The 24179-nt window shown below is 49.6% G+C and overlaps 2 protein-coding genes across 4 annotated transcripts in view; one reads left to right on the plus strand and one right to left on the minus strand.

Annotated features, from left to right (window-relative positions):
* MTOR (mechanistic target of rapamycin kinase) overlaps nucleotides 1-24179 on the minus strand; it is a 134450-nt gene that overhangs the window by 44933 nt on the left and 65338 nt on the right. The window lies entirely within an intron of this gene.
* ANGPTL7 (angiopoietin like 7) lies at nucleotides 16979-22321 on the plus strand. Its single transcript, XM_040461233.1, has 5 exons — nucleotides 16979-17604; nucleotides 20015-20115; nucleotides 20692-20886; nucleotides 21548-21746; nucleotides 21964-22321. Exons 1-5 carry the CDS (start codon nucleotides 17235-17237, stop codon nucleotides 22131-22133), a joined length of 1035 nt encoding a protein of 344 aa, XP_040317167.1. The 5' UTR covers nucleotides 16979-17234; the 3' UTR covers nucleotides 22134-22321.

Below are 24179 nucleotides of genomic sequence, written 5' to 3' on the forward strand. Positions count from 1 at the left end.
CTGGGGGACTGTAACGAACATACTGGGACAACTAGGCGGTAGGCTGGCGGTGGGTGCCTGGCGCTGGCTAACCAGGGAGGTTGTAGAGAGGCCCCGGAAGTTGGACAGCAGCAGGGCCGAGACCCTTATTCCGACGGGAACATACACGAAAGGGGAAACGGAAACTAAGCCAACACTGAACGTAAGCTGGAGTTACAAAAGGACGGAAACGAGGGACGAAGCAGGCCTGAGAAACTCATAGGACAGCAGTTTCTTTATCTGTTCACAGGTGGGGACCAAACGATGTCAGTCCAACTCGGGAGTCTGGACTGTTTAACGAGCAAGGGATCCAGTTCATTGCCCTAAGTACAAACTGTCTACATGACTAGAATTAATTTTTAAGTGGTTTTAGGAAAACTCCAGGATTTGGGTGGAATATGGTAATAATATGGCAAGAGATTGCTGGTATAAATATTATCTTTAAAAATTCAAATTCCACCACATTTATTCCAATAAAACCAAGAGGGAACTGCCCACAATCTGTCAAACTAGAGAAGTTAACATTTGTGAAAGTAATAATCTAATGCCTCATGTTTACAAAGCACATTTCAAATCATCTTTCCAACCTATCACTGCTTTAACCTCATGCATCCCTGAGAGAGTGGAAAGGAAAGGTATTACCAGTCTTGTTTCACTCCTGGGGAGACTCAGGCCTGAAAGGGTAGCAATGTTCCCCGAGGTCCACAATGAATGGGGAGAGTCTCCATATGATCTGAAGCAATTTTATGGCTCTCCTTTGTTAAGGTGAGGATGGGGAGGGCGGAGGGGGGCCGCTTTGGATGTGGAGTCAGAGAGTTTGGGTTTACATTTCTGGAGGTCCAATCCTGCCACCTATAAGCTGTACGACCATAAGCAAGTTCCCTTTTTTGAGTTTTAAGCTTCTCGTCTATAAAATGGGCCTAATACCACTCCTTTCAAGCTTCCTCAGGGAACAAAATGAAATAATGGGTATGAAATTACTAAGCAGATCCTGGTAAATGCTCCCTCCCTCATTTGGTTTTATCTAAGAATAAAGGTTGCTAGAAACATAGCTGTATGCTTGTGTACAGAAAAAACACTCATCTAAGGTTGAGACTCGAGCCAGCACTAAGAAATCATCAACTCATCCTGAAGACAACTATTTGAGTAGGGTGCCCAGGCTCTAGGCCCTGCAACTGGAGGGGAGAGTCACCATACAGATGTCTCTCTCCTTTATTTACAGCAGACAGGTGACCTCAGGTGGCATCTACTGGGCAGACCCACTGGCACTTCTGTGCTGCTCCTAAGCAATGAGCCAGAAGGTTCTCCATATAAGTCAGTCCGCTGCAGGACTCAGAAACATTCAAAGAGAAGCGATAACACCATGGTTTCTTTCCAGAAGTCCTATGAGATTTAAAAAAAAAATTTTGTGTATATATGAATGTATGTATATATTTACTTAAACAATTTTTTAAAGTTTATTTACTTAGTTTGAGAGAGAAGAAAGAGAGTGAGAGTGGGTCAGGAGCAGAGAGAGAGAGGGGAGAGAGAATCCCAGGCAGGCTCCATGCTGTCAGCACACAGCCTGACTCGGGGCTTGATCTCATGAACTATGAGATCATGCGTGACCTGGGCCGCAATCAAGCGATGGCTGCTCAACTGACTGAGCTACTCAGTGCCCCTGTTTATTTTTTTTTAAGTAAGCTCTATGCCCAATGTGGGGCTTGAACTCACCACCCCAAGATCAAGAGTCACACGTTCTACCAACGGAGCCAGGCAGGCACCCCATGTGAGTTTTTCTAATAAGCTCACTCACACAGGGTTAGGTGAATTATATTAATATCACTCTTAGCTGTATCCATACAGCTTTGTGATTATCTAGTTCCCCGAACCCAAACACAGATTTTGGAAGCTTAAGAAGACATGGAAAAAAAAAAAAAAAAAGCCAATGTATCTTCTATAGTGAAACATGTAATATGCCATATGTAAATACATATAATTACATAGTCTGTATATTCTTTTTGGTTCCAGTGTGGATTCTGGGATGGCCGTGGCAGAGATATTAACTACTCTGGTGAGGAAGACAATGTGTTCCTTGCCTAAAGCAAAAGAAGTTAATTCTAAGAATCACACATAAAAATCCAGGAGTTCCAATAAATGTCTTCCGATCTTGCGTTCTGGAGCATATGCTATTTTCAAGAGCAAATTACAAACATTGCCAAAGTTTGCCTCACTTGGGACAAAGCCAACACAAAAATGGAAGCAAGCAAAAGCCTCTTCCCACCCCATTCTCCCACTCATTATGCCTAAAAAGGAAAGCTTTACAACAAGCTGATCAAAATCAGGAAGTAATAATGACTAGGAACCAGACGAGAAATACAAATTTTACCTTAATATTGCTATGGCTTTGATATCCCTCATCAAAGGAGAGAGTGACTTAGCTTTGCAAATTAAAAACAAAACAACCCCCCTCCCCCCACCAAAACTCATCGTATGGCCCCTACTCCTTCAAGGGAAAGTCCAAATAAGTCCCCTACCTGTAGAATACAGACAGAGGTGCTGGGCTCGCTTGGGGGAACCACCGACCAGGACTTTAGAACCTGCCAGAAAACTGGGGGTTGTACCTTGAGATTCTGTCCAACAGTAAGGATGATCACTGAAAAATTACAGCTTTGACTAAACGGACTAAAACACAGCCATGAAAAATAACCGGGATCAGCCTGAGGAAAGGGTCCCTTATTAAATTCTTGGTCTCTGGATTGAGGACCTGAAGGAAAGGAGGAGATGGTGCGCACCTACGGGCGACCGTTCAGAGTAAATATTTTGAGTTGACTGGCCGCTATCCCCATTTATTCTTTTCTCCTCCCTGTTCCCTCTTTATTTTCCTGACTACGCTTCCCTCTTCTTTCCTTCCATGGAGTCTTCCGCGCACGCTACGAGGCTGCTGGAGAATGCAGCTGTGGACACGGAGAGGAGGTTCTGGTGAGGGAAGGAAACAAAACTCTTGGTGATACAAGAGTCTGTCACCGTTTGGGACCTTAATTTTTTCTCCTTCTGCCATGACTTCTGGCATTCCACTGTGGGAGGCAACGTATTAGAACAACAACAAAAAGAGACCTAAATTTACCGAGCGCTTACTGTTACTGTATGTACCAGCCACGGGGCTTACTGCTTTTATGTGTTATCTCATGAAGTAGGCGCTGATATTAATATTCCCATTTTACACATGAACAAGCTGTGGCCCAGGTCACAGGGTCCTGTGCCATTAAAAATGATCTTAAAAAATTGTTTTTTAATGTTTATTTATTTTTGAGACAGAGAGAGACAGACCATGAGTAGGGGAGGGGCGGAGAGAGGGGGAGACAGAATCTGCAACAGGCTCCAGGCTCCGAGCTGTCGGCACAGCATCCAATGCGGGGCTCGAACTCACCGACCGCGAGATCGTGACCTGAGCTGAAGCTGGATGCTTAACCAACTGAGCCACCCAGATGCCCCTAAAAAGGATCTTAAGTTGGGGCCTTAAGATGGCTCAGTCGGTTGAGCGGCTGACCCTTGATTTCGGCTCAGGTCACGCATGATCTCACAGTTCATGAGATCAAGCCCCGAGTCGGGCTCTGACTGACTGCACAGAGCCTGCCCGGGATTCTCACTCTCCTCTCTCTCTGCTCCTCCTTGCCTGCATGCATGTGCTTTCTCTCAAAATAAGTAAACTTAAAAAATTTTAAAAAATAAAGAGCATCTTAATTAATAACTAAGAGTGCACTGTAGCTCTGCAACGGGAGGCATAGCGCCTCAGCCTTCCCCTCTTGGATCAGCAGGCGTGCATAAATGCTTGTACAAGGAAGGAAAGCAAGCACCGGGTGGGGGGTGCTCCCTATAACCCGCCACGCAGGAGAAAGCAGACCTACCAAGCTTTCGTTTTAATTTCCTCATGGACGCTGTGGCTGACCGCCCCTCTGACCCCGAAGCTCCCATCCCGTCTCTTTCCTTTCAGAAGCTGCGGGTATGCCTTGACGCTTCCCGACAAAACAGCCAGCCAGGTCGCCACCGTGGGCTTTTTCCAAGGCAGCGTGTCCGAGGCTGCTGGGCTTACAGACACAGCCCAGGCTACAAAGTGTGGGCTGCCTAAGTCTCTGTAGTCAAGTGCCCAGTCTCCTGCCTACTTGGGTGACACAGGGCTGTCCTCTGAAACAGTCCCCTTTAAAAAAAAAAATGTTTTTTTAAAATGTTTATTTATTTTTGACAGAGAGAGAGAGACAGAGCATGGGCAGGGGGCAGGGGGCAGAGGGAGAGGGAGACACAGAATCCAAAGCAGGCTCCGGGCTCCGAGCTGTCAGCACAGAGCCCGATGCGGGGCCCGAACTCACAGACTGTGAGATCATGACCTGAGCCGAAGTCGGGACGCTCAACCGACTGAGCCACCTAGGCGCCCTGAAATAGTCCCCTTTTAATAAAACTCAGATGTGGTTTTATGAGACTGAAGGGAGAGGCTCTATGTTTGGCTTGTGGGGAGAAATCACCTTCACTCAAAGCCCCCTTAACGAGGAACTCTTGTTTCATGGGGCAGCTGGGAGTTTTCTATCATCCGTTCTATAAACGCTCCCTTGTGTGCCCCTCAGTCGCTCCGTGTTACTGCTGGAGGCTTAAAAGGGCAAACTGTTCCAAACCCCACAACAAAGAAGCACTTAACGACACAAACCAGACCCCACGGACATCAGTCCAGGTGACAAGATCTGACTGCAAACAAGCTGAGAGAGGTGGAGGTTCGGCAGCAACGTGCCCACGAGAACAGTGCAGAAGGACAGGCTGACGAATTTCCTGTCTCCTCTCGACAGGGGCTGAGGCCACAGGAACACAGAGCTCTGCCAGCTGGTGGAGGCCCAATCGGCAGGGGTCTATCTGCATTCTGCTCTGTCTTCCAGTGGGAGCAGCCGGTTGAGATCTTACAGGCACGAATCTACAGAGCAAACAGAAATGCCCTGTCCACGTGATCATCCTGGAGCCCACAACTGAACCTGGCGTTAGAAAGCCCGTGAAGAGACAGACAAGAAGACAGCAAGGTAGGACAGCAAGAGGGGGAGAGGCAATTCTACCGACATTCACTTTCACTCATTCCCCACCCCAAGACTTAATTTTTATTAAGGGAAGTGGAGTTGAGAGCTAGAAACTGGGAAAATTCTTGGCAATTGAGGGAGACACTTTCTAGAATTGTGCCAAATTAATAAATAAGGACGAGACAAGAGTGCCTCCATGCCTTCCGTGGCAAACACCTTAAACCATGTATCTTCTCTCCCTGCTATCTGAGAATTCTTCTCCAGAAGCAGGGGAAGCGGGTCAGGAGGGCCAGTGGTTCAGATGTGAAGGAGATTCTCTCGCTACCTCGGCAGATGCCCCGTCAAGAGCGATGGTGGAAGAGCTAGTGCTGGCGGGAGGGCCTGCTTACTTCTCCATGGCTCTCCCTCTCGAGCTTCTCCTCAGTGCTTTTCCCGTGCAGGTGATGACCAGCCCCACGAGGATGAAACTGACCGAAAGGGTCAGTCACTAAGTCACTAGCTGCTCGGGGTCTTAATGCTGACCCTTACTGCATAGCAGTAAGACGGTCTCTGGCTTGGCATCCAAATGCCACTCCTACCACCTGAAGAATCCTCAAAGGGTTTGCTCGTGGGAAGAAATCCCAAAGCGTTCTCAAAGTCATTGCTCCCCACGCTTCTGGATTGATGTCAAATCCCAAGTGGCTTGGCCTGATAACTAATTCCTTCTGGGATGACTCCTTTGGTTATTGACCTCACCTCTTAGCCTCGCTGCCTCAGCGACCTTCAGGCTATTAAGAACAAAGCCCGAGGGGCGTCTGGGTGGCTCAGTCGGTTGGTCGTCCGACTTCGGCTCAGGTCATGATCTCACGGTTCATGGGTTCGAGCCCCTCGTCGGGCTCTGTGCTGACAGCTTGGAGCCTGGAGCCTGCTTCGGATTCTGTTTCTCCCTACTTCTCTGCACCTCCCCTGCTTGTCCTCTCTCTATATCTATCTCAAAAATAGACATTTAAAAAAAAAAAATTAAGAAAAAAAAGGACGCAGTCCAAGCCTGTTGGAAAGTCAGTCAAATAAGGAGCATCTGCGGTCACATCTGGGGGACCGCTTAGGCTTTCCTAGCGCTCCCATCAGGAATTTAGGAGAACGTTATGCACTCGCTTCCCAAATGGCTCCGGGCCTTCTTTCTCCTGTCTATTTCTAGTGCAGACCACAGTCTGTGTTTTATTTGGTGCCCAGTCAAGTAAGAATTCTCCGAATTCCCTTAGCGCCAGGCTGCGGACACATGCAACACAGCTGACTGGGGACCTTGGCAGGTCCGACCGAGGAGCTCCTGACCAGCCAAGATGAGGCCAAGGGGGACATGGCTTTACATCCTTACCACCTACATCGAGCAGTCCCTCCTGCTTCTCTTGTAGAGGCAGAGCTGCTTCAGACCATTCCCTGTCCCTTCTCCCAGCACCGAGGCTTAGCTCTGTGTGCCAAGCGTGATCCCCGCACAGAGCCAGGGAGATCCGCGGCCGGCCGGGCCCCGTGTCTTTATCAGGCAGTTCCCCTGGGACTCTGGGAGCAGCAGGGTAGACTGGGGAACCCAAGGGTGTGGCAGCCTCTTTCTGAAGAGGTTAAGTGAAGACAGAAGGCCACATGAGGGCATCTGAACTGTGACATGGACAAAGGCCGTGAGGACGATTTAAACTCAGGCAGCAGGAAAGCACAGGCAGGCTGGTTGGCCTCCGTCGCCCACGGACAGCTAGGTCAGGTGATGACGATAGCACCTGTGGCTCTGTTAGGGTCAAACTTCCCTTTTCTGCTCTAGGAACTCAGGAAAAGTCACTTTAGTCCTTTTTTTACATATTCACAGACAGGAGGCTGGCCTCATTAGAAGGTTTCAAAGCTGGGACATTCGGTGTCCCTGGTGTTCTAGGGCACCTGAGGCATCCAGGTAAAGAAGATGTGATGCGGAAGAAGCGGCCTGCCTTGGACAGTCAATGGGTTCCCGACGTCTCAGTCCAGAGTGGCTTAAGGGTAAAGAGCTCTTACTTGGTCTCCACCCTTTCCTTCGGTCACAGTTTAAATGGCGTGTCGGTCATGATACTTGGAGGACATGCTAACCCTGCATGTGAGAAAGTGGGAGATGTCAAGAGGAAAAAAGAATACTAACAGCTGTGTTAGGGACAGATTAGGGACAGGGGAGACAAAAAATCCTATCTTTCCAAGATTGGAGAGGGGAGGTGTATCTTCTTGTTAAACTCCACTGCAATTCAACCACTTTTCAAAATACTGTTTTCACCTACGCATATTCTATATAAACAGGTATGTGTTTTATACACAGCAGTGAGCAGAGCATTCGTACAATTTTGTATGTTGCTTTTGCACGTAACACGGGCGTTTCCCACTCGATCCAGTCTTGGCAATTACTTTTAAACAGCTCCACCATTTCGTCCTGCCTGTGGCTCCCAGGCCTGTGATCGGTCTCACGGGGGCACCTTCTTGGCTGGTGGGCGGGCAGCACTCGCGTTAGATTCCCGACCTCCAGGCACGCCGCTCAGGAGCACACATTCGGCGCTCTCGCACGCGCAGTAAGTGATCTCAGTAAGTGATCTGTCCGGCAGAAGTCTGCAAGGCCCGCTCTGGGAATCCAAGCCCCGAAGATGAAGACAGCGCTCAGTGACAAGCCCGGAAGGCTGTCCCATTTTACACATCACCTCCAGGCAGTCCCTGGCTGGACGCGGGGCCCAGGTGCCCTAGCACAACCCGGCATAAGGCACGGAGAGGCCACAGAGCCCCGGAGTGTCAAAGCACACGATTTGTGCCGGCCGGGTTTCCAACCCAGGGGCCCGTCAGAGGCGCGCTGTAAAAATGATGAATGGCTGTCACATTTCCAAGGCTCCGGCTGATTTAGGGAGCCATTGGCAGACACATCACTCCCAGCATGTCGGCCAGTTAATTACTTCCAACTTTATCTTTCTTGTCAACACTTCTTGACAAATTGGCCATTATCTTTTTATTCTACAACAACGAGCACTGCTCCTTTTCTGGCGATGCCTGGAGGTTTTTCTCCTTTCCGCTTCTTCGTACCCAGAGTGGATTGAAGAGCTCTGAGAGAGCCGATTAGAAAGAGGAGCTGTCAGGAAGAGGACAAAAGCGGCGAGGGCTGCTAGAGTGAACCCAAGGCTCATTATCAAATGTCTTCACTCAAAGCAGAGTTGATGTTTTGGGTAAAATACTGATTTCCTGGCTTCCCGATGTCCGAGAGCTCTGCCTCAGTCTCTCGCGGGGACGAAGTTGGGACACAGAAAGGTAAATGAGCTGGCGTCTGCTGATCTGGCAGTGCTGGGCCCTTCTCCCCACCTAACTGGGTACGTGGACGTGAGGTGGCCCTCCGCTCCCCTGAGAGGCCACATTGTAGAAACACTGATGCCCATTCTGGAGTCAGGGAAGAGGGAAAAATAAACCTACTTCTTGGTAAGGCCAAGCCAGTAGAAGATGAGCATGACACGCTATAAACGGGCCACCGAGATTCGAAGTCTATGAGACGACCAAAAGTATTTGGAGAGACCAATGGTGTCACCACCAATACGTTTCGCCATCACTGCACGGATGTTGTCAGGGGTGGCCATGGGGCAGAACCCAACCCCTACTGTACTCCGCCAGTTGTAAGACACACACTTTAACATCTCTGAATCATGATATGGCATATAATTCAAGGCTTGAGAGCGCTGTGACGTGGTTTAGTTGCCAGCAGTAACCCCCGCCCCGCCCCGCCCCGCCCTGCCCCAGAAGTACATAAAAATCAGAAGCAGCGTCTCTAACTCACCATTTACTGGTCCCATTAAACCTCGAGGCGTTCCGGCGGGTGAGCTACGTACAGTGGAAGGGCAGACATTTACTACTGAACTACCGCGAGCTTCTCCCTTTGGGATGGTCTTGGGCTGCAGTGAAAGACCCTGTGTCCTTTTGGTTCAGCTTTAGGGGAAACCCCGGGATTCTTCCCTTCGTACGGCTCCCTGCGGACGGCCGGCTTTCTACACTGACAGGCAGCTTCCCTGGGGTTTCTGAGGTGCTCTATAAAGACAGGCTGTCGTCCAGTGAACCTGTAGAAAGTCTTCAGAACAGCCAGAGATACATTTATGCTCTCCTGGCGACGGGTGAGAGACCTGACCTCTTGGGTACGGCTGGATGTTAAGAGGGCACTAAGGCAAAAGACGGGCCCGGGAAGATACAATCTGCGTTTGTGCTCTGGCTGCACGGGGGTTTCCTCTGTCCATCCACTCTCCCCTGTGTGGAGCTGCCCTACAAGGGGTACAGATTCCTAGAGGCACATTGCACTTTTGAAGTCAGCATGAGCCCAGAGGTTTGGAATGTGTTTTTGTCGAGAAGTGAGGAGCTTTGAGCAAATCCTCACCCCTCTGGCCAGAGTGCTTTTTCTTCCAGCAGAGGTAGGGGAAAAGAACACGACTCTGTAACTTTTCTGGAAGCCAGGAAACAACTGTGAAAGCAGGACTCATACTTCCAAGCAACACAGCGGTGACACCCTGGGAACATGTGTTTAGAATTAAGACAGAGTGGGTTTTATTCACCCCTCTAGCCCCTCGCCGGTAAACGGCAAAGCACAGTCACGCTTGCCATTAATTGGTTGCTCAGGCACAACTGGCACAATTTCTCGAACGTTCTCAAAGAATCACAGTCCCCTTTTCCCATCAGTGCTGCCTATGTCAGGGCGGCAGAGGTCCGGCCCGAAGGGAAGCTCTGGGGATCCCAGGGCACCTGGGTACGAACGTGTGATCCTATCCTGCACTTCTGACGGGGTCTTGTCTCCGGCTGAGAGTGACTTTCTGCTATTGCAACGTAATGGGTATTTCATCCCCTTTTGGGGACAGCAAGATCTGTCAGGTTCCCGGATAAGTTCTGGCGAACACAGCTGCCCCGAGATGTGGCTGTTTTTACGGGGACATGCGACTTCATTCTGCCTTCGATGTCAGCTGTTGCGTGTGGCCCCTCAGGCCACGGTGATGGTGAATAAACAGGCTGATGCAGGCGGAAGCGATCAGATAGGCCATTTACCCAGGCCTCTGGAATAAAGTGGAGCGGGACAAAACCTTGCCCCAAATGCTCTGTGGTCCTTCTGTTGGTCTTCATACGTAAAGAAAGAGGAGGGAGACACAAATCGATGGTTTCCAGGGAGACAAAGGGATTACACAGTGAGGATGCTGCCCCCAGTTATTGATTAAAATACAAGGTTGAGCCAGATGATCTCAGTGTTTCCAGTTCCCACTTCCTTTGATTCTGTGTCTAAGACCTACAGAAGGAAAATGGACTCAGAGCAGGACAGAACGCAGGGGCCAATGACGAAGACCTCATGGTGACAAAGTACCGCCAATGACCATGGATAGAGACTCTGAGTCTCCACAACAGATGTTTTAGGTGAAGAGAACCTTCTGCTGGGGATTCATTCTTTCACTTGACGAGTTCCAAATAAGGAGCTCTTTGGTCTCAGTCTGGTGCCAAGAGATAGATGTTAGAGCTACCGTGGTAAATACGACAGACGAGGTCTTTGCTTTCGCAGAGCTAACAGGCTGGTGAAACAGATATACAACAACAAAAAAACCAAAAACGAAAACAAAAACAAAACAAACAAACCAAAAAACCCTGAAATAAATGCTGTGAAGGTAAACACCAAGAAAAAAACAGAGCACCTAGATGGAGACTAACGTGGGGGGGGGGGGAGCTTAGTGTAGACTCGGAAGGGCAGGGAGGGCTTTTCTAATGAGATGATAACTGCATACCTAACCAGTAATACTTAATATTTGCTGGACATTGACTATGTGTCCGTCACTAACCTGTATCATGTGCACTATCGATTTTTGAATCAACTTCCTAGTTGAAGTGTAACACACATATAGAAAGGTGCACACAGTGTGCAGCTTGATAAATCACGGAGTGAAGATACCCTTGTAAATACCACCCAGAGCGAGAAACAGAACACAACACGCTGCCAGGGTCCCAGAAACACTGAGCCTTCTCCTGACCGCGGCTCCCCTCCTCATCTCTAGAGGCAATGACTATCTGACCTCTGATGCAACTGGTTAGTTTTGCCGGTTTTTTGTTTTTTTTTTTTAGTTTAGTTATTTACATCAAAAGAGACAGAGAGAGCACGAGCAGAGGAGGGGCACAGAGAGAGAGAGAGAGAGAGAGAGAGAGAGAGAGAGAGAGAATCCCAGGCAGTTTCTGAGCTGTCAGCGCAGAGCCTGATGTGGGGCTTGAACTCACGAAACTGTAAGATCATGACCTAAGCCAAGATCAAGAGTCGGATGCTTAACTGACTGAGCCACCCAGGCGCCCCACAGTTTTGCCATGTTTTGAACCTCACCTGATGCTCAACACGATGTCTGGGACATACGTCCGTGTTGCTATGTGCCACCAACATGCCACGGTCGTTCTTCCTTCTAGTGCTGAAGACTCGTTCACTCTATGAATATATCACAAAGTATCCATCTTCCCACTGACGGGCATGTAGGTGGCTGTCAGCTCTTGGCCGTACGAGTGCTGTCCCTACACACGTTCTTGTACTGGCTTTGGTGCAAGGGTGCTGGCGTTTCTGTTGGGACCCTACCAAGAAGTAGCACCTTTGGGTTACAGGGTGTGTTCTGCTTTCGAGGACACGGACAAATTGCTCCCCAGAGTGGTTTTAGCAATTGACATTTCCACCGGAAATACCTGAAAAGCCCAATGGCTCCACATCCTTGTCAACACTTGGTACTGTCCGTGTTTCCCATTGCAGTGTGCGTGTATTGGCGGCATGGGAGAGTTTTGATTTGAATTTCCATAATGACTAAGGAGCTTGAGCAGCTTTTCATGTTTATTGGCCTTGTGGAGATCTTCTTTTGTGAAATAAGTCTTGCCAATCTTTAAGTTGGCTACCTTTTTCAAAGTTGTTTGAGAAGAGTTGTATGTATACTCTGGATGCAATAAACACAAAGATATCTATTGGAGATAATCTTCCTCCCTTTTCGCTCTCTTCGTGGTGTCTTCTAATGAACAGAGATGACTCCTTCTATTGCATTTGATAATGTTTTCTTGTATGGTTAGTGCTCTTTGTATCTTGTTTAAGAAATCTTTGCTTACCCCCAAGATGCCGAAGATAATATCCTATGTTATCTTCTAGAAGCTTTGGTTTTACCTTCCACATGTGGAACGGAAGCCTCCTCTGAACTTGAAGTTTTATGTGTGGTGTGAGGTAAGGGTCAAGAGTCCTCTTCTCCCCATAAGGCTACCTAGCTGACCTGGAAGAACTTGCCGAAAAGACTGTGCTTTCCTCAGTGTTCCGTGGTGCCACCTTGTCAAAAATCAAGTGTCTACACACATGCGTGTGTTTCCAGACATTTGATTCCGCTCCATTTATCTGTGAGTTTAGCCTTGTGCCACCACTACACTGCCTTTAATCACTTACAGTAGCTTTATGATAAATATTGATTTCTCGTAGTTTAATTCCTCCAAATTTATTTATCTTATTCAGAAATGCCTTCACTATTTTTATTGTTTATTTTATGATTATCTTTTAAGTGTTTATTTTATTTTTGAGAGAGAGAGAGAGAAAGACAGAGGATATGAAGTGGGCTCTGAGCCAATAGCAGAGAGCCTGATGCGGGGTTCAAACTCACAAATGGTGAGATCATGTCCTGAGCTGAAGTCAGATGCTTAACCAACTGAGCCACCCAGGTGCCCCGCCTTAACTATTTTTAATCCTTTGCTTTATTGAACCAGAAATCCTGTGAGGTAAAGTAGTTAGGATTTGCATCACCACTGCACAGATCTGTAAACTCAGAGAAATAATTTGCCCAGGGTCATGGAACTACCAATGATGGGAAGGAATTAGAACCCAGATTTGTCTGATTCTAGACCCAACTATTTCAAGTCCTTCATATACCGCCTCCTTAATCTTCAAGCCAGATGATCCCTTCGGGGCATTTAATATGAACGCATTACAATTTCAAGAAATTTGGATGTTCTAGGCCGTCCCATTTCCAGTTAAAAATCTTGTGGGGCAAGTACAAAAAGCCGCTTTCCCGGTGAGACTCAGGAAAACGGAGCAACAAGGGTAAGGAGCTGCTTAGATTCCTTCCAGAGACTCGTCTGTCTTCAGAGTAGCAATCACGCCCCTCACGTGGACTCCTCGGGGCCCTCAGGCCTGGCTCCCCTCCACCTCTCTGGCTTTACTGTCCTCCGCCCCTGACTCTTAAGCCACACTCAACTACTTACGTCCTCCTACTAAGCCAAGGTCTTTCACAAAGCTGCACCTTGCTCAGAATGCCCGCCTCCCACCCCTGGCTACCTCCTCCTTTCTCTGTGAAACCTGGGTAGCACTCCCCTTGGGAGGCCTTCCGGACCTCATCTGAATTGGGCACTCCTCCTCCTCTGTGTCCCTCTCCTAGCATGTCACACTGTCCCAGAGCTCAGCTGTCTGTTTCTCCACCTGGACAGTGAGGCAGTTGAGGCTGGGCCGGCATTGTTAACGGTGCTCTGCAATTTACATGCTGGCTAACAGAACAGACGTTTGCTACAAAGTCTGAGCACAGAGACAGACTCTCTTGCTAGGTGCTGTCGTGAAACAATAGACTCTAGAAGGAAGCACAAGAGAAACGATTTCTAACACGTCCAGAATGCACTCTGGTACAAGTGGCAGATCAGGAGACTTAGGGAAGAGATGGATGTGCCTCCTGGGGTGGGTGGCATTTAAATGAGGCAGAAATAGGACTGAGCGACAGGAGTGTCAGGTATTGGGGCACGTGGGTGTGGCTCAGTCGGTTAAGCGTCCGACTTCAGCTCAGGACATGATCTCGCGGTTTGTGAGTTCGAGCCCCGCGTCGGGCTCTGTGCTAACAGCACGGAGCCTGGAGTCGGCAACCTGCTTCAGATTGTGTCTCCCGTCTCCCCCTCTCTCTGTCCCTTCCCTGTTCGCACTCTGTCTCTCTCTCAAAAATAAATAAACATTAAAAAAAAAAAAGGAAGAAGAAGCGTCGGGTATTAAATGGCCGCATACAGTAAGGCAAAGCCGTGACTCACTAAGACTTTAGGAGAAGTAAAATATCCCCATAAAGAACACTATTAAACTAACAACAAGGCAGGCAGGTTCTTCTGAGATGTACTCATGCCACAAACTGAGAGTCCGGTTCTAAGGGTAGCTGTTTCCCTCACCAACTGTGCAAGTGGTGGTTTAAGGGCAGGCAGGGGCAGGAATATATTAGCAAAGGAGGAGGCTCTCCAATCGGGACGTTTTCGAGACAATGCGACATGACGCTCCATTTGCGTGGAAGGAGAGACCACCTCTAGGTCTTACCCAAGCTCTGTAATCCTCAGGCTGCTGGAGGCTTCCCGTCCTTGGTGCCAGCCCAAGGCAGTACGGCCCAGACTGTGAAGTCTCTGAGAACTTCCAGGCTAAGTAAAAGCTCACTGGCTTTTTCTCATTAAGACTATAAATTTGATTTTCACAAACACCTTCCCCAGGAACACCAAGCTGAGCCTCTTTCACCAGCAGCAAAATAGAGAAAAGGAAAAACTGCAAGATGTCCAACACAGGCTTTCCTTGTTTTCTCAGTTAATTCCCATTTTTATGGTCACTTTATCCACTGAAGGGCAGAGAAGGTAAAAGCCTCTTGGAGAAGGGAAAACTGGTCTCGTCCTCCACATTCTTCCTGGTTTTCTCCACTGGCTTAGCTGTACTCAAAACAAGGGCTTACTTTTCTTTCTTTCAGAAACTCGGAATCTAGGACATCGCAGGGTTGTGGATGTATGCAGGACTGATAATCTTCCGGCAGGGGAAACACTCTTAATTTGCTATTTGTTTTTTAATTGGGAGGGCTATTGACATTTGGGCAGCTTAGGTGATTTAAGAAAATCTTCAAATAAGGAAAGCTTCTGTCTCTAACTTGTACCTCATGTTAGAAATAGGCTTTCAGCAAACAAATGTCAGAGAGTAGGCATTCATGCTAACAGCTAGGTGCTTCTGATCCAAACCTATGAACCCCCAGAAGGGATTGCTACATGGGCTGCAAATACAAATGACTGATTCACTTTCTGCCCAGATATGAAAATCTATTCGTAACAATTTCCTGTTTGGGCCGGGGAAGTGGCCACTGGGAAGAACAAACAGAAAGTTGGCTGGGAATCCATAAAGCTCCACTGATCCTTTCTCTATCACGTTGCTGCGGGGGGAGCACCAGGACGGCAGGGTCACAAAGGATGCTCCACATGCCTGTGTGGCACAGGGCAAAAGCTCAGTGTCAGCTGATGGCTGGGAGATCGACGTGAAGATCCTCACCGGGTTCAGGAGGCCGTTGGATGCGGATGGTTGGGGCTGGGTTCGTGTTAGTGAAATGAACTCCATGTGGCCGAGACCGCAGTGCCCAGCTGGGCTGGGTATTTGCGAAATAAGAGCGGGGACTGGCTGCCAATTCTAAACAGGCTCTTCTGAGAGGAATGGCAAGCTGCTGTGGGGGGCCAGCCACACCCTCACCCCTCAGTAGGCAAGGGGACTCAGGAAGGGAGAAAACGAACCCTGGGACACCTGAGCCACAACCGCTTAGTGATTTAAAGGGGGGGAGAAAACCTGCTTGGTAACTCTAGCTGCTGAACAGAAATGACTTTCTGAAGCCAGAAGTGCCACCTGTAAAGGGACTCCGGGGGTCACGGCAGGGAAGGAGGGCTGTCGGGCACCAGGCTTGTGTGTGAAGGACCCACATGGAACAGCAACAGGAAGAGGTCTGCCTCGGTGGCTCTGTAACATGGAAGCAGAAAGAGCACGTTCCAAAGACAGAGGCAGTTACTGCTTAAGGATCTCTGGAGAGGCCTCTGTATTCGTTCTCAGTGAAAAGCTCATTTTAAGTATTTAAGGTTTGCCGAAGCCCCAGGTTTTTCCCATTTGTTTTCAAAGGAGTAGTGCCCTTCCGTTCCAATACATGAGAAGTGACAGCATGCCTATTTTCAGGGACGTACATCAGATATAGAGAAGAGCTTCAGATTTGCAAACTGTGTTGTACAGGAAGAGGGACATAAGACTGTCGATATGGGTTAGGTGACAGAGATTCTTTTCCCTATGATTTAATGTACGTTCCAAGTTTTGAATCACGGGCCAAGGATGGGCCTGTTCTCCGCTGTGCCTACAGACGGACGGAAGTACATCGGCATGACCGTGCCAGGACCGTGTCCGGCACTCCTGAGTTTTTGTCCCTGCCGTCCTCTCCGACACCTCCTTGTCAAATGCCACGTGCGAGGAGCCAATACGGGCCCACTTGTGGAAGAAGGAAGTACGTAAGAAGAAAGATGACTGAGCAAATCCTGTGGATACAAACCACAAAGCCTTTTTTTGCTTCCTAAGATGCTTACTCTTTCTATTTCTAGAGCCCTTCTAAGTTGGAGATTTTCCACCGTGACAGTGTTAGATCTAGGCGGAACGAGGGTTTTGTAAAACATCATTCTCTGAGTGATGATCAGAGAAAGGAATAACCAGCCTTGTTAAGAGCACACTCAGCAGGATGCCAAAATCTACCAGATCCTCATATAAACAGCATGGATTACATTAACAGGCCTCCCTGGGTGAGCGGGAGTCGTATTCCCAATTCTCTTTGCCTACCTTACGCTCACCCCACGGTTATGTAACCTTTAGAACGGAATTTGGAAATTCTTCCGACCCTGCCCTGCTCGCTGATAGAGCTGAGCCAGTGGCTGGCAGGGGCATAATCTACCAGGCGAAATTGGAAACACACAAATTCATAGTCCTCTTGTCCCAGCCCAGAGACTGTGCAGGCAAGGAAAGAAAGACTCGCCCCTGTGTCCCTCCTCCCCTCTGGCCTAAGTTTACGCTGACTTCACCCAACAGGCACCTGACCCTCCCAGATGAGCTGGGAGGGGCTAAGGCACCATGCACGGCCACAGTGGGGGTGGAGGTGCAGGCAGCAAACAATATTTAAGATGCTGAGTTTGTAGAGCGTTCAGGCTTGGGAAGAAAGGTACAGGGAGCCCAGTTAGGCTGCACTTTTAAACCCAAGCTTTGAGAAAGGCTAAGAAAGAGCAAGGGAGGACAGAAAGCAACAGGGTGGTGAGCCCATCCGGAGTGAAAGTGCACAGTTGTAATTTGCTGCAGCTTTGCAGACCTCAGCCGGGCATATCCAGATCCCCCAAAGGAAGATCCTTCCCCACCCAGGCCCACGAAAGATGCTGAAAAAGACTCTCTCAGCTATGACCTGGCTCTGCATTTTCATCACGGCCTTTGTCAGCCACCCAGCGTGGCCACAGAAGCCCCCGAAGCGCAAGACACCCGCGCAGCTCAAGGCGGCCGCCTGCTGTGAGGAGGCGAAGGAGCTCAGGGCCCAGATTGCCAATCTGAGCAGTCTGCTGAGCGAACTGAGCGAGAAGCAGGAGAGGGACTGGGTCAGCGTGGTCATGCAGGTGATGGAGCTGGAGAGCAGCACCAAGCGCATGGAGTCACGGCTCACAGACGCGGAGAGCAAGTACTCGGAAATGAACAACCAGATTGACATTATGCAGCTACAGGCAGCACAGACTGTCACCCAGACCTCGGCAGGTAAGGAGAACGTGTCCTCACGCTACTTGCCACCTTCTCGTTCAAACACCGGAGCGTCTCTGTGTGGCATGGTTTCTAGATGGCTTGGCCATCAGAATGATGACTGGGGGGTTCTTTGGGGGTGTATTTTCCTGGGTACGTGCCACCGGCTCTAATGTTCTGTAAATTTCTGTCAATTTCCCCAATGTCTGCACAGTCTCTTTACTCACACCATGATTCAGCATAAGGAAGGTATGAATCCCCATCCCGGAGCGCACAGGGACGACGTGGTTTGCCCAGAGTCACATCGCAAGCCTTAGAAACAGGGTTTAAGTCTCCCTGATGGGTTCGCTTCCTCACCCAGAGCCGACAGGCTGTACCCACAGTCCTAAGGAAGCAGGATTGAGCACCAAAACTGTAACATCTATCGTTGTAGGAACCAAGTTTTGCCAAAAACAGTTCTCCTGTGTCCCTAAGATTTAGTGGAATGGGCATTAATGGGTTTTTGTGTCCTGTCTCTGCAAACCTGATTCTGCCCACTGGCTCAGAATTAGGTATAGATGCTGCCTAGGGTCAGAAGAAGAATTCCTTTGGGTCAGGAAGGAGAGGCTCGAGGTTCCTCACTTCTGAGATTTCTATTTTCCCTCAGGATCTCAACTAAAATTCTCCCATTACAGCAAATAAGAAAATGCAATGCTGAAATCTGGATTTTTGGAAGCCCCCCACGTAAGATACATCCAATGCTTTCTTTCCTAAAATAACTTCTGGTTTCTAGTTAGGTTGGCTCAGACCGGCTAAGGTGAATTTATTGCTCAGAGAGAAGAAACTGGGGTTTCTGAGATCATCAGGAAATCGTTACTTGTCAGGCGAATATCCTACAGATATGTCATTTATTACTGATGTAAAAACTTTCGGTCACATCATAGACCAAGTCAAGAAATAGAAGAGAGTGAGTCACTGATGACTCTCAGTTCAAACGGAGAAAAAGCTGTAACGTGAAATAAGCTTAAATGGCCCGTTACCCAATAAACCACCATGTGAAAATCACTTCCTAAGCATGTACTTCCTGCCCCTCAGTGTGGGACTAGGAAGGTATCCTCAGGACATTTTCCAGACAAGCGCGTCCCGATTTGGCCTGGCGCGGCAGAGCAGGCCAGGCGGGACTCTGATTGTGCCGCCTCCTACTCCTCCAACTGGGGTTTTCTCCCCTCCCAGCAGGGAGCTTCTTGGGGGTCAAAGGCAGCTCTCCTGCTGGGCCTCCTACTCTTCTTGCCCAGGACATCCTTCCTCCGTTTTCTTCTCGATTGCCAGCTGCTGGGTCACCTTTAGACTCTCTAAGCAGGTAGCTCATCGGAGAAAGCAGTAAGTTGACGCTCTCCTCAGTAACAGAAAATAAAGGACGCCGATGGCGAAGGCACACATCTCCCCCTCCCTCAATGTGCTCTGCCTGGGACAGTTCCTGGTGGCAGTGAGCGTCTCTCGAAGGGCTCTTCTCGAAGGCCCAGCGCAGGGGCCTCCGAGAAAAGAACCCCAGAGACAGGGGACAGGAAGCGTCTCCTGGACAGCAAGAGTTCCCGCTCTTTGAATCCCATCAGGAAAGGCGGTTTCTTTGATATTTGAGAGCTGGAGACAAAATCTGGCACAAAGCTGTAGCCCTAAGATGGCCAAGGAAGCGTTTAAATCAACCCCAGGGTGAACACCAGCCTGTTCGATGCTCTGGTTTGCTTGTTTTAATAATGCTGCCAGGGGAGGCCTCCATGGGTTCCTCAGGGTGTTTGCACTTCCGTTTGAGGAATGAGCAGTGTTAGACGAAGCAGCGGGGCGCGGGGGGGGGGGGGTGGTTCGGGGAAGAAGATGTTAAATTGATCTCCCTTAATTAGGGTCCTTGTAGGCAATCTAGACAAAAATAGCCATTCTCAAAGGTAGAAATAGCCATTCCCTCTGAAAAACCACCCCCACCCCCAAATAAACCAAGAAAACAACAAAATCAGACCCTATGAGATGCTCATAACGTACATGGTAAGAGAGGCTAGCGGTCCCAGAAGTGGAATTTATTAAACAGGCGCATCTATTACATGGCCCTCGCACACTGTAATGTTCCCAGAGATCGTGGCCTAGAAGAACAGAACATAGCAGGATGATCTATTTCAGAGTTAACCTGAAACCACCTGTTTGATGGTCCCATTGATGCTGCTATCCAGGTGAGGGCTTCCCCACCACCAATGAAGCCAAAAGACACCTCCTTTTGGTCTCCCAATGGCCACACCCCTCCAAAACCCAGACCCTGCCTAGTAATGAACACTCGTGTGAATTGCGTGGTAGAAACGAGATCTCAGTTTTCAAACTTTCAATGGAGACGGAGCACGAATGCCCACCTGCCGTGGAGCCCCTGGGTTTGGATGCTCACTCCTGCGGTTTGCTCCTATTACAGACGCCATCTATGACTGCTCGTCCCTCTACCAGAAGAACTACCGCATCTCTGGGGTGTACAAGCTTCCTCCCGATGACTTTCTGGGCAGCCCTGAGCTGGAGGTGAGGTCACCAGAGCCCACGGCCCGGGTTCTACCATCGGTCCTCTGCCCCCTCACAGGGCTGGGGGCAACAGGACTAATCATGGTCTAGAGAATGGGAAACTCAAGACAGAGACTCAGACCCACCGAGTACCAGAGAGCTATCCACACACACACTCAGTTTGTGGGGGGGAACCCCTCCCCCAGCATCTCTTTTGCCCCTTCAAATCATTACTGACCAAACACCAAATCTTCCGACACAGACAATTCTATAACCTCCACCCGACTTGTTGACATCTCTTGCCACGACCCAGAGCGGTTATTCTTGGGGGAAGGAGATGAGAGAGAACACATAGAGAGCACACATGGATTTTCTTCTCTTCCAACTATACGTGCGCTTGCCCCCCTCCTCAATTTTGACAATTCTTCCTTAGCAAGCCACTGCCCCACTCCTGCTCGCTGACACTGGGGTAGAGTCGTAGTGAGCCCGCACACATCCACTGGCCCTGTGGCAATGGGAGGGAGGCGACGAGGCCCGCCCTCGGGCTCCTCTGCCTGCCTCTGTGGGTCCCTGACCAGAGCATCCTCTCTGCCACAGGTGTTCTGTGACATGGAGACGTCAGGCGGCGGCTGGACCACCATCCAGAGACGAAAGAGTGGCCTCGTCTCCTTCTTCCGGGACTGGAAGCAGTACAAGCAGGGCTTTGGCAGCATCCGTGGGGACTTCTGGCTGGGCAACGAACACATCCACCGGCTCTCCAGACGGCCAACCCGGCTGCGTGTGGAGATGGAGGTGAGCACAAGGCCCCTAGGACTGGAGCAGGTGCCACACACAACTGTGCACGACTCTGGGGGCGCCCTTTCCACTCTTACTGACTACAGGCTTGTGTGCTTATTACGGCGGTTTTCCTGCAGGCTGTAGTGCAGTTGAGAAGAGAGTTTTTCCTATTTGCTCCCAAAAGCGAGGCTGCAGATACACAAGAGGCTGGACTCGGGCCAGAGCGGGGGGATCCAACAGTCAGCTGTGCTGACACACTACAGTCCCCACTCGGGCCTGGGGCTTGAGCTCCTCTATGTGCAAACCTTATCGACACTGACTGGTGACGGTCGTGAAGGGAATGGAGGCCCCGCTACCTTCTCCAGTGACTCTGAGTGGGACACAGAGAGACACACACCCACACCTCACAGACAGAGAGGGACAGGAAGGATGCAGAAAGAGGGGCTAATCCAGGCCAGATGGCGACTCAGGAGCGAGCCTTGCTCTGGGACCCTTGTTTTGTGACTCCCAAGCCTAGTGTGGTAGCTAGAGGCAAACAAGCGATAAAGCCTCGCTGGGCCCCCGCGCAAACAGACAGACGGACGTGTGGCTGCGAGCCGAGAGAGGGAAGGCCGGTGGCGTGGCGGGAAACACAGCCCCCGCGCTGCTTCTCTAAGGTCCACCTGCTCCCCAACAGGACTGGGAGGGCAACCTGCGCCACGCCGAGTACAGCCGCTTTGCTCTGGGCAACGAACTGAACAGCTACCGCCTCTTCCTGGGGAACTACAGCGGCAACGTGGGGAACGACGCCCTCCTCTACCACAACAACACGGCCTTCAGCACCAAGGACAAGGACAACGACAACTGCCTGGACAAGTGTGCACAGCTCCGCAAAGGTGAGGTGGGGGGGGGGCTCGGGGGCTGGTCCCAGCGGGGAAGGACCAATTTAAAGCCGGATTTAGAGCCACATGGCCCGGCGTTCTGGCTTTGGCACTTCTGACTGCGGAGCTACGGTTCAAACGGCAGCTCCGCCAAGCCTCCTGTCCCGTGTGTCCGCCGTTTCCGGGGCGGGGACGAACCGGGCTCACGGCCCCGATCTCTCTCTTGGGCCAGGTGGGTACTGGTACAACTGCTGCACAGACTCCAACCTCAACGGGGTCTACTACCGCCTCGGGGAGCACAACAAGCACCTGGACGGCATCACGTGGTACGGCTGGCATGGCTCGAGCTACTCCCTCAGGCGCGTGGAGATGAAAATCCGCCCGGAAGACTTCCAGCCCTGAGTGCAGGCCTGCCGGGGGGGGGGGGGGGGGGGGCCCCGGCCAGGGAAATGGGGACAATCGGAGGCTGCGTGAGGGCAGGGAAGGGGAGGAAGGGAGTGGAGAAAGGGTAGGGACGGAAAATGGCCTAGAATCTCCAACGAGAGTCTGTCTCTAGGGAGCACAATAAAACTGAGAGGACAAGGACGTTACATAAATGGGATGAATTATTTAAACACGATGGGCCATCACACAACTTCCCAGGGGCCTGGCCCGAGTGGGCTCTCTGTGCCTGTGATCCCTGACATATTCACTCAAAGCCTCTCCTTTCCACTTGATTTTTCTGTGAAAGAAAAGTAATTGTGACATCACTGTATCTATTTAGTTGAAGGTCTAGGTTATGTGAGGGGAGAAAATAGACCCCTTTACTAAAAAGAATCATGTGATTTTGATCTTCAAGGAGAGGCCCTGGGTGATGGAGGAAGGCATAAAAGAGAGGAGTGGCGGGGGAAAGAAGTTTCGGGTTTTAAATCCAATCCAATGAAATTACCTTCGGTCTACACATTTTTTCTTTAAAGGCAAAAATTATTCTGCTGGCAGTGGATTGACCCAGGAGGGATCTCCAGGGTCCCGGGCCTGGCGGCAGGCCTCTGCCTCCTCCCTGCTCAACGTCAATCAGGGTGCGGTGTGCTGAAAGGCAGAAGTGGGTCTAGTGGCGGCTGGGGTGTTCCAGTAGGAGGTGGGGAAAGTCCCTCGTGGATGCTTCACAAAACTGCCTTAAGGTATTCAGTCAATACAGATATATTGGTTTTTATTTTTTACTTTGTAAGAAAAGGGCTCAAAGAGCTTCCTCTTTTGCCTATAAAAGTGGCTGCAAAATGAAGGTAGATGACACTATGGTTAATGATTCATGCTGTTTATAAGCATTTTGCTTTGTAAAAATACAACACTGTAGGATGTTGTAAACATCTGAAGTTTCCTTTTCCTTCCACAATAAATTCTTTTAAAACGTGTTGGTTTTTAAATTACCACCATTACCATTCAGAGCAAGGTAAAAAGCTTAAGGGAAAGACCAGAGGGTGAGCAGTGAGAAAGAGACTGATTTTGTTACAGTCTTTAGGGAAGCCAAAAAGTGAAAAGGCAGGGGCCGACAAGGGCAGCAGCCGGGGGGAGAGGTCGGATCTAGCCACCTAATCACCACGGAGCCCAATGCCACCGCCTGGCTTCAAAATACTTTGCAAACCAACACTCCTACCTTCTTTCTCCTTGAGCAAACTAACACAGAGAGGGGGCATGTCTTCAGCCGTAACAGATGCTAAATTCATTTTGAGTGGTAGGAAGTCATCTTTCCTTGCCAAAAAGAACCATTCCCTTGAGCCAGTCAGTGTAAGGTGAGCCATTACTCCTACTCAGTGTTCCCTATTGTACCTATAGTTCTTGGGCTGCTGGGAGCCTATTTAATCTTAAAAACAAGAACGCGGGGATTTTCCAAGGAACAGAGTGAGCACAGAAGAGGTGCGCTGCAGCAGGGCATTCCACAGGACAGGCATTCAAACAAACTCCCCGAGGCAGGCGGGGAGTCTGAGGTGCCAGCAGCCGGCGCAATACTGCCTGGAAAGTGAGGATAAAAAGATCAGGGGGTTAAGAGAAGAGCAGGAAAAGCGTAAACGCCTCTGGCAGAAGTAGCTAATAATTCTCTCTCTCATCTCCTCTAACCCCACAACTAAAAAAACATCTGAAGCTCTAGGCACCAAAGGCTAAAATCAATAAGTGGGCTCACCTAGAACTAAAAAGCTTCTGCACAGCAAAGAAGCAATACGTTGAAAAGACAACCTGCAGTATGGGAGAAATGATTTGCCATCTATAGCCCCTCGTGAGGAGTTAATATCAAAATATATAAACGAATCATACGACTTAATAGCAAAAAAGTAAATATTCCCAATTAAAAAAAGGGCAAAGGTCCTGAATAGACATTTTCCCAAAGAAGACATTCGCGGAATGGCCAATAGGTACGTGAAAAGGTTTTCAACATCACTCATCATCAGGGAAATGCAAACCATCCAATGAGGT

The sequence above is a fragment of the Herpailurus yagouaroundi genome, unplaced genomic scaffold, assembly GCF_014898765.1.
Source record: "Herpailurus yagouaroundi ecotype Mexico unplaced genomic scaffold, PumYag 77, whole genome shotgun sequence".
NCBI classification, from domain to species: Eukaryota; Metazoa; Chordata; class Mammalia; order Carnivora; family Felidae; genus Herpailurus; species Herpailurus yagouaroundi.

What these genes read in the sequence shown, in the direction of transcription:
- ANGPTL7 (XM_040461233.1), top strand. Translation starts at nt 17,235, where the DNA reads ATGCTGAAAAAGACTCTCTCAGCTATGACCTGGCTCTGCATTTTCATC. An exon ending in TGTCACCCAGACCTCGGCAG is followed by an intron (nt 17,605 to 20,014) that starts GTAAGGAGAACG and finishes CTCCTATTACAG; the next exon opens with ACGCCATCTATGACTGCTCG. An exon ending in TGGGCAGCCCTGAGCTGGAG is followed by an intron (nt 20,116 to 20,691) that starts GTGAGGTCACCA and finishes TCTCTGCCACAG; the next exon opens with GTGTTCTGTGACATGGAGAC.